This window comes from Bison bison, unplaced genomic scaffold (genome assembly GCF_000754665.1).
Source record: "Bison bison bison isolate TAMUID 2011002044 unplaced genomic scaffold, Bison_UMD1.0 scf7180017864213, whole genome shotgun sequence".
Taxonomy (NCBI): Eukaryota; Metazoa; Chordata; class Mammalia; order Artiodactyla; family Bovidae; genus Bison; species Bison bison.
Window position 1 is genome coordinate 6,176,295 of NW_011494785.1, and position 9,580 is coordinate 6,185,874.

Below are 9,580 nucleotides of genomic sequence, written 5' to 3' on the forward strand. Positions count from 1 at the left end.
CCGTTCAACTTCAGCTTCTTGAGTGTATATACCCTTAAATCAATGTGGTAAGTGCGGTTACACTTTATTTCTGTAATAATCCATTTCAGTAATAAAAGAAACAAAGGAAAAGAGCTCTAAGCACATTTTATGTTACAGCTTTTATTGAGGAATGCAATAAACATACGTATCATTTTCCTGTACAATTTTAATGGCCTGTGGGGGAGAATCTTAAAAAACATCCCAGTCTGCTGAATGGTTGAGTTTAGGGGAAAAACTGACCCAGCACATGCCTCGCAATTCCCTGATGAGGTCACCGTGGTTCTGCAAGGTGAATCGAGGTCGCTTGTCAGGGCGACGGCCAAGCAGAACCGGAATCGCTAGATTCCGTTTCGGTCTCCGCTTTAACCCTCCGGAAGACCGGAAGGCTTGAGTGGATACCATGGATCAGCTCCCCGACGGGCCGCCAGGGGGCGACGGACCCGGGTGACCCTGGAGACCGGGCTCCCTCCGGCCGCGGGTGGGAAAAAACGGATGAAGAGGGTCTGTGATGGAGAAACGGCAGAAAAGTCACCGAGCCTAGAAGTCTGTTCATTCCGCCCTCCTTGATTTCAGTCCAGCACCCGTCACTGTCTTTCGCTCACTGTTGCGCCTGGACCTTTCTAACAAAAGCCTGACTTTGTCATCACCACTCGTTTAAAGTCTTTAACGACACCCCCAGCATAGTTTACAAGAAAAAAAGCTAAACGCAGGAACTGCGTGATCTTGCCCCGGCCTATTTCCAGGCCAACAACCTCTGGAGCCGCATTAAACTATTTTGAATTATTTGACCTCATCATCCTCTTTCTATCCTGTGAATCCTGAAATGTTTGGTTCCCCTCACCTGGAGTACCTTTCCACACCAGGTTTACTGGGAGAATTCTGTCTTTCAGCTAAATATCACCTTCTCTGTGAAACCTCCTGACAAAACAGCCCCCCCCCCTCCCCACACACACCCCGCAATCCCCTATCCCCGCCCCAGTTTAGGGTAGGGGTCCCTCCTATGTTGCCATTATCCCTGGGCTTCCCCCATCACGTGTAATATCTGGCCTTCTCTTTCTGTTTCGGCGCCTGTCCCAGAACAAGACGAATAAACAGTGCATGAACTGATTGCAGAATGGATACAGGAGATAGTACAGGGTTCAGGCTCTGCCACTTGTGTGATCTCAGACAAACTATCTGGTTCACGTTGTGAAAAATAGCAAATCATTAAACAATACTTAAAAACAGTGCTTGGAACACTGTAAGCACTCAAACGTCATTTTCACAGCAGCCAAGGTGCCGTTGCCCTTTTAAGGGCCCCCTCCCCACTTCTGCAGCTAAACGGAATGTCCGCTCAGGGATCCGGAAGTGACTTCAGAACCCCTCAGAAACATGGCCCCAGAACGTTCTTCCGGAAGCGGTCATAGGCATCTCCGTGACGCACGGCGATTTAGAGCGTCCCGCAGGGTTTCCATGGTGCAGCCCACAGTCCCGAGTCCCTCGGCTTTCTCTTGTTTCCGAGCGCTCTGAACAAGGCAGGAGGCGAGTCGCTCTCGCGACATTAACGCCGATTGGAGGGGTTGGAAGAACAGATGACGCTCTAGGCAAGCCCGTCTTCATGTCTATGGTGCCGAATGCTCTGGCGCGCCGCTCCGGCTCGTCGGGACGGACGTTGCCCCTTTAATCGGCGGAGGGCGGTGCCAAGGAGGTCCCGCGAGAGCGGCGGGGGGCGGGGGGCGGTGCCGAGGCTGGGGGCCTGTGGCCGATGGAGCCCGCGATGGAGCCGGAGACTCTGGAGGCGCGAATCAGTGAGTGTCCGGGAGGGGCGCGGGCCGGACCGGAACCGGAACCGGGGGCATTAGGCGGTCCCCTTCCCGACGGGGGCGGGGTACAGGGCGCCCCCTCCTCACGCTCCGCCCCCGGCCCGGTGAGGGGCGGTGTCCCAAAACCCATACCTTAGATCCTGGGGTGAAGAAGGGAGACCCCCACCAGCTGCATGGACCCGCAGTGGGATCAAGTGCCACCCATCCTTCCGATTCCTGGGCCTCGACCCCCGGGGCCGAGTGAGCTGCCCCCAGCTCGGCGCCCAGAACTCCCGGGATGGAGACCGCAGCCTACAACCTCTTCGGGCCCAGACTTATCCGCGGAGCGGACACCCAAGTCATTCCCTGGACCCCGGGAGGGAGCAGGCGAGCGTCCCCGAGGGCTTCACCATACACCCAGGAGGGAGGGACCCCTGTTCCCCTTAAAGCCCCGAATCCTCCACTTTCTGGCGGTGCGTGATGGAACTCCCTCCTATCTGTTCCTTGAGCTTGCAACTCAGATTTGGTTGTTTCCCCACCCAGGAAGGTAGGACCCACTAACCCATGGAACCCCAAGTTCTGGCCACATAGAAACCCCTGAACTCCACAGGCTTGGGAGGGTCCCCGTCTCAAACTCCAGAAGAAATTTCAAGTTCTGTATCACTACCCTTCGTCCAATCCCTCAGATTTCTGCACCGCCACCACAAACTCCTTTCCTGCCTCTCACCGAGTTTGCTCCAAAGGCCCGTGCATCCCTCCCTGTGTCTCCTCAGACCCAGCTCCCCACTCCTTCGGCTTCTGAGTGCTGGCCCCCCACATGGTCCACCTGACCTCCCTATCTCACACTGCAGAAGATCCTCGCCTCTCGTAACCCACTCTGGACTGTGCTCCTCAGAGCACGGCTTGCTTCTCCCTGGACTAGTGACAGCTCTCTTGCTTTCCACTCACCTCTGCACCAGGGCTGTAGGGAAGCCTCTGGGTCAACCCTCAGCTCAGCCCTTCGGTCCCAGGCACACCAGGGAGCCGCACAGGGTGATTTGGAATTATGGACAACCCCTTTTAAGCCAGTCTTGTGCAGCGTTGAATCTGGAGGTTGGTCTCAGAACCACACCGTCTCCAGTGATGTTTCACAGTCAGTCTGGCCAGTGGAGGGGGCAGGCATGGAAAGGAAGCACTCAGCGGCCATCGAGACGGTTCTGGAATGCCACAAGTGTCTAGGTCTCCACAATCACTTGGGGGTGGGGGATGAGCAGGGCCCTGACGGACAGATCTGACCAGACACAGGCCTTGAGCCGTGGGTGATACAGAATGGTATCAGGTTTAGCAACAGTGGACGATTTCTGAGAGGCCAAGGGGTTTGATCTGAGCAGGAGGCTGGACTCTGAGAGACTGGAGCTGAGGGTGTTTTCTCTTTTTCTTCCTGTTGGTGCCATGGCGAAATTGTAAGCTCTTTCCTTGCAGTGATTGGGGGTGAGAGTAGCCTTTGTTGGGTAAAATATGACATTGTCACCACTGTAGAGTGACAAAGTGGAGTCACACCCTGTTGTGAAACATCTCCTTCCCTGGGTGTTCTGCCCTGAGGCCTGCTGGGGGAAGTGCTCCCCCCAGGTAGAGCTAAGAGGGCTGGGAGTTGAGGGCCAGGCCCAGAGAGGTTGGTCAGATCTCCTTGGACCCAGAGGCCCTTGCTCTGAACCAGATGCAGAGATGTTCCGTGATGCCACTGCTTCGTCCTCCCTGGCTTCTGACTTAGGAGCAGACTCTGGAACTCACTCAGACTCACGTGTCTCTTGACACTTTAAGAGACTTCCTGTTTTAGGTTCCCCCAGCTGGGTGTCACTAAGTAGGCAATATCCAGCCCCATGCTATCTTTCTAACTGCAGACTGATGTTACCCAGGCTCCATCCCTGTTGCAGGACTGGGAGGCAGAGTTGATGGGAGCGGGGAGGCAGCTATTTCTGGCATTCCTGAGTGGTCAGCAGGGGCTTCGTTTCTCCCAGGGACTGGAGGGCTCTGCAGGGCTCCAAGAACAGACGTGTGCACAGGGAAAATGCTTCATTGAGGTCTCTGCTCAGCTGGACCTCTGAGGGCCATCCCAGAGAGCAGCAACCCCCACTAATACACACACGCTGTCTATACCGTCTCTTTGCTCTGAGTTTCTTTTCCATTTTTTTTTTTTAATGATCTGTTTTTCCTAACAGCACTCTGCAGCAGTGTACAGCACCCTGTTTGGTGGCTTGTCTGAGCAGTCAGTGTTTCCTATGCTGAGCTGTTGAGTTCCAGGAGGATGGGGGTTGTGTTCACTGCCACAGTCCCACACTCAAAATATTTATTGAATAAATATGAATTGAATGATTGGTTGCCAGGCTCTGAGACCCTAGGGCACCAGGCCTCCCGCCACAGCACAGGACCCCAAATAGGCAGGCGCCACACTCCGAGTCCCCAGCCTGTCCCTGGCCACAGCTCCTGTGTCCCACCTCCTGGGCTGTTCCCTCCACAGCCCCCGCTCAGTCCTCAGGCTGGGGCAGAACTGACCTGGACAGGCTGGGAGGTGACAGAGATCCAGCTCTGGCTGCCCCCGCCGCTCCCCCTGGGTGGAGTATGTTGTCATCCCAAATCATTCCTTATTTCGCCGCAACTTTACAGATGGGGAAATGGAAGTTCGGGAAAGTTATGTGACTTACTTAATAGTTTTTTTGTGTGGTTTTTTTGGTGGTTTTTTTCATTTTATTGCAGTATAGTTGATACACAGCGTTGTGTTCATTTCTGCTGTACGGCACAGTGACTCAGTTCTACACATATATACATTCTTTTTTATATTCCTTTTCATTATGGTTTATCCCAGGATATTGAATGTGGTTTCCTGTGTTCTACAATAGGATCTTGTTTATCTTTAATTGTTGTTTGACCGACACTGGGGGGGGTCAGGCGGTTCTGTCTGGCCTTGTTTACCACCCCTTCCTGTTTGCCCTCTCCTAGCCACTACCCGCTCTGGATTTGAATTCTCCCAGAACCTCTCCCTGCCAGCCTGCCGCCAAGCCCATGTTCATTCACTCATTTACTGGGGGGAGACCGACGTGTACATAAACGGCTGCGATGCGATGCAGTAGCAGACTTGGGCTCGCGATGAGGGTCAGGTCTGGGGGGACACAGGCGCACACTGCCTTGGCAGTGCTGCCCCCCGGGCAGGTGTGACCTTAGATTGGGAGGAGGCATACCTGAGCTGTGCTCCTTATCACGCCCCTCATGCCTTGCCCTGGGCTATTATCCACGGCTCTTCTCACATGCAGCCCTTGAGCTGTTCCAAGTCATGTCCTCCCCAGCCTGGTACTCCCTCTTGTGCTGCCCCTCCGGGCAGCCTCCCCTGAGTCCCCTCCCCTGGTTCCCAGTTCCCATGACCCTTTTGCCTCCCTCTGTCGCCTTGTACTGAGAACCTAGCTGCCCTTGGCCCACTTCCCAGCTGCGAAGCTCCTTGCGTTTGGAACTACGGCTGTTTTTCCCATACCTCTAGATCTCCTCTGAGAGTGAATTCCGTGAGAATTATGGGGACATTTTAGGAGCAGAATCAGAGGAGGTGTGGTTAGACAGGCGGAGAGGCTTACAGCAGAAGTGACAGTAAGGGAGCAGCCCCTGAGCACTCTCTCGACATGGGGCCCTTTGGGGAGAGGCTGTGAGGGGAAGCCAGCGGCCAGCAGGCCCTCTGTGCTCTGACCTGATGGACGTCAGTGCTGGGGTCTTGGGGCTGTTGGGGCAGGGAGTCAAGGAGAGGCCTTTCCATGTGCTCAGTCGTACCCCAGGGCAGGAGCTGAAAGAGGCAGGGGTATCCTTTCACCAGGTCACACTAGCCCTCTGTTCTCCAGACAGAGCCACAAACCCCCTGAACAAGGAGCTGAACTGGGCCAGCATCAACGGCTTCTGTGAGCAGCTCAACGAGGACTTTGAGGGGTAGGTGACTTCCCTGTCCTTTGCTCACGTGCTCAGCACCTGCCATGCACCCTCCAGACCCAGCCTTGGGCAGACATGAGGGTGGGTTGAGACTCGGTTTGCATTCTTAATGAGCTCCCAGATTAATGATGGCATCAGGCACTCTGTGCCTGGACCCATTTTACTGGACCCATTTTACAGGTGAAGAAACTGAGGCTCAGGGAACTCAGCAGTTGCCCTAAGATCTCACAGACCTGACGAGGCTCCAGGCTGCCTGACTCGTGCCCAGGCTTGTTTGGGGAGAAACTGCCGGAGAACTGCATGCTCCCCAGTTGGGGTACCCTCTGCTCAAGGCAGAGCCTGAACTGCCCGCATGAAACCCACACGGTGTGCTTGTCAGAACTGTCCGTTGGTGGTGCGTCCAGGCTTGGACTAGACCACTCAGCAGGGACCTTGAGGGGGGACGTTGTTAGCGGGTTCCCAGGCAGTGCTGAAGTTGGGAGCACAGCCCAGCGTGCTTCACCTCCGCTGCACCCCCACAAGTGCAGGCGCTCCACTCAGGATGCCATGTGGACCCTGACGTGCGTGGTCCCCACACCAGCTGCTCGGGCCCGAGTCCCATCCCTTCAGTTAGGGGGTTGCCTGGGTGAGTACTGGATGCCTCTGAGCCTCCATCTCTGCGACTGTAAAGTGGGGGTGGTAGTGCTGCCTGCTTCAGGGGGCTCTTAGGGGCTTAGGCAGGAAAATGGAGGTGAGTCGCCTTGCACATTAACCACTCAGTACGTGTTAGCTGTTGCTGTCACTGGTGACAGTTAGGATCTGGTAGGTGATGTCACATTCTCCCAGCAGAATGTTCTGGGCACATTGTCGCGTCCTGCTCCCTGGCTGGGCCCCTGTAGACCGTGGGCATGTCTGTGTTAGGATCGGGTAGGTGATGTCACATTCTCCCAGCAGAATGTTCTGGGCACATTGTTGTGTTCTGCTCCCTGGCTGGGCCCCTGCCTCAGTACTTGTCTGTACAGCCACCCAAGGATATGCAGGTCATAGTTCTCAGTAAAGCCAGCCAAGGAGCTGAGCTCGTCCCTTTCAAAGGTTGCCGCCCTGCGCGCCCTGCCTGGCCCTGCTCTGTTGTGCCAGAGTCTCTGGCCCCAGTCAGTCCGAAGAGGGAGCTGGGCCTTTGCGCATGCCCTGCAGGAGCCTCTGCAGACTCCAGGTCCAGGGGGAAGAGTGGCAGCACTCTCAGGGTGCCTGGGGCTCTGTGACTAGTCTGGCTCTTTGCTCTTCCTTTCCCGCAGGCCTCCACTTGCCACCCGGCTGTTGGCCCACAAGATCCAGTCCCCGCAGGAGTGGGAGGCAGTCCAGGCCCTGACGGTGAGGAGAAGGAGAAACACAGTGCCATCTGTCTCCTGACCATGTGGATGGCACCAGGGGTGGGGTGGCGGGGGAGACTGAGGTTTTTGGGGTCCCATCAGGCTCCTCTTTAGAGCCCAAGGGAATTGAGCCAAGATGGCCTAAATAAGGGTATGTGCCAGCCTTTGAGCGCCCCATGGCAACCAGTGAACCAATGGGCTGGCCTCCCACCCCAGACCCTGCACAGTTAGGCCTCTTGCAGGGAGGAAGCCCTCGGTCACCTGGTCCGGGGATTCCCAGCTCCAGCTGTCCCTCAGATCTTCTGGAGGCTGAATCCGGGCCCCACTCCAGCCCTGCTGACAGAACACCTGTAGTACATGCATCCAGGAGTCTCCGTGTTTATAGAGCTCCCGGATCATTGCGGGGCCCGACAAGGCCAGCCTGTTGATGGCCTCCAGACGCAGGACCCCAGGCACCCTTTTAATAGTCCGGTGTTTGTTTTAACATGTTAGGGTTTCGGTGTTTTTTTTTCCTCTCCTCACATGTTAGTTCTCACATATGTATGGCTTAGGATGAGGCTGAGGTTGATGGTGCCTATTTACATTTCCAAAAAACCATCAAAGGAAAATAGTGAGAAAGTAATTTACAAGTGGTACTCAGATGTGGCCAGGCCATGGAGGGACTAAGTTAGTGATGTGAGTTGTGTGTCACCAGGCTCTCAGAGTGGCCCGGCCCTGTCTTCCAGGGGTGGTGATCAATCTCAGGGGTCTCTGAACCTCAGAATCCTTTTTTTTCTCAAGTCATTTTCTCCCTTCTCACTGCTGGTCTCTGGACTTCTGGGCCCTGGCTGAGGTGTGGGAGAGAGGCTGCCTCCTCTGACCCACCCAGGGGCCCCCGTACCTCACACCTTCCCCCCCAGGTGCTGGAAACATGCATGAAGAGCTGTGGCAAAAGGTTCCACGACGAGGTGGGCAAGTTCCGTTTCCTCAACGAGCTTATCAAGGTCGTGTCTCCCAAGGTGGGTGCCTCTATCATATGCTCAGACCTGTGCTGTCATGGGGGGTTGAACAGCGAGGATCCCAAATCAAGAGAGGAGGGTGACTGCCCTCCTCCTGACCCAGCACACACAGACCCTTTCTCAAGGTCTCCTTCACACAGCTGAATCCAGGACAGCTGGGCTTCTAGGAAGAATGTTCCAGGCTGCCCGGTGGCTGGCTGACTCTGGAGCAGCTCGGCACATAGGGAGAAATGACTGCAATGAAAGAACAGCTTCCCCAGTGTGGGCTGCTCAGGTCTGAGCTCTCTCCCTGCAGACCTAGCCGTGGCAGGTCTGGGCACCAGGGTGGGGTGCCCTGGTGCCCCCACTAGGTGTCTAGTGGAGGGTGTCCCTGTCCCCACTTACAAAAGTGGCCTCCTGAAGCCTCAGATCTGAGGCCCCAGAGTCCTCCCGTAGGGCACGAACAGGTTTGGTGCCTCTTCTTGGGTGTATGAGAGCCCAGCCCTTTCGCCCGTCCTCACTCAGGCCTGTCCCTTGGCCCGAGCAGCTGAATGACCCAGTAGCTGTTCTCAGGAGTTGATCAGTGTGAAAGCTAGTTCCCTCAGCCGAGTGTACTGCTGGGAAACTGAATGGGGCCTGGGGCCAAACGGTCCCACACCTGCTCCTTCCCTGGTCAGCCAGGAGCCTGGTAGCTCCTCCTCCCTGAGGTCACAATGTTAGGGGTTCCATGAGCCAACCGTGAGTAGATGCTGGGCTCTGGGCCTTTCAGCTCTGCGTCCCCAGCGCCGTCTCTCTGCTGTCACCTTACTGAACAGGTAGGGGACTGGGACGCCCAGGGCCGTCTCAGCTTGGGAGCGGCAGGGCCTGGAGCTCTGCAGGGCTGGTCAGGTGGGACATGAGGGTCCTGTAGGCTGAGGTTTTGGAGAGAGTCCTGGGAAGGCAGCCAGGTTTGGGCTGGGGTTGGGGCTGCAGTGAGTGAGGCCAGCCAATGCAAAGCTTCCTCTCCCCCCGGTCCCTGAAGTACCTGGGTTCTCGGACATCAGAGAAGGTGAAGAACAAGATCCTGGAGCTTCTCTACAGCTGGACGGTTGGCCTCCCCGAGGAGGTGAAGATTGCAGAGGCCTACCAGATGCTGAAGAAGCAGGGTGAGGCCCCACAGGTGGGGGTGACCACCCTCTCTGCTCTGCCCTGGGGCTCCAGCAGCTTCAGGGCCCTGTCAGCAAGATCATGGGTGTGCCTTTTAACTGCTCAAGACCACAGAGTCAGTGGGGCCTCATTATGGCTCTGACTGAGGCCAGATGGGCTGCAGAGAAGATGGGTTTGAGTCAGCCTTCCCCTCAGAGAGTGGCCCCCCATGGAATGGTCTCAAAATAGAGGCTCCTAAGTACGCCCTGTGCCGGCTGCTGCTTGGCGTGGTAGTTCAGGAGCAGGCCTTGACCCGGAAAGGCAGCACCAGCGTGCTGGAGAAAGCCTGCCTCCACGCTCCCTCCTACCCTTGCCTGCCCCCCAT

The 9,580-nt window shown here is 56.2% G+C and overlaps 1 protein-coding gene across 1 annotated transcript in view; it reads left to right on the forward strand.

Annotated features, from left to right (window-relative positions):
• The first annotated feature begins 1,012 nt into the window (after positions 1-1,012).
• Positions 1,013-9,580, forward strand: part of GGA1 (golgi-associated, gamma adaptin ear containing, ARF binding protein 1) — a 19,452-nt gene continuing 10,884 nt past the window's right edge. Inside the window, exons 1-5 of the mRNA XM_010845075.1 lie at positions 1,013-1,808; positions 5,660-5,744; positions 7,019-7,094; positions 7,993-8,091; positions 9,092-9,215. Coding sequence (XP_010843377.1) covers positions 1,766-1,808; positions 5,660-5,744; positions 7,019-7,094; positions 7,993-8,091; positions 9,092-9,215 — 427 coding nt within the window. The 5' untranslated portion in view covers positions 1,013-1,765. The remainder of the gene's footprint in view (positions 1,809-5,659; positions 5,745-7,018; positions 7,095-7,992; positions 8,092-9,091; positions 9,216-9,580) is intronic.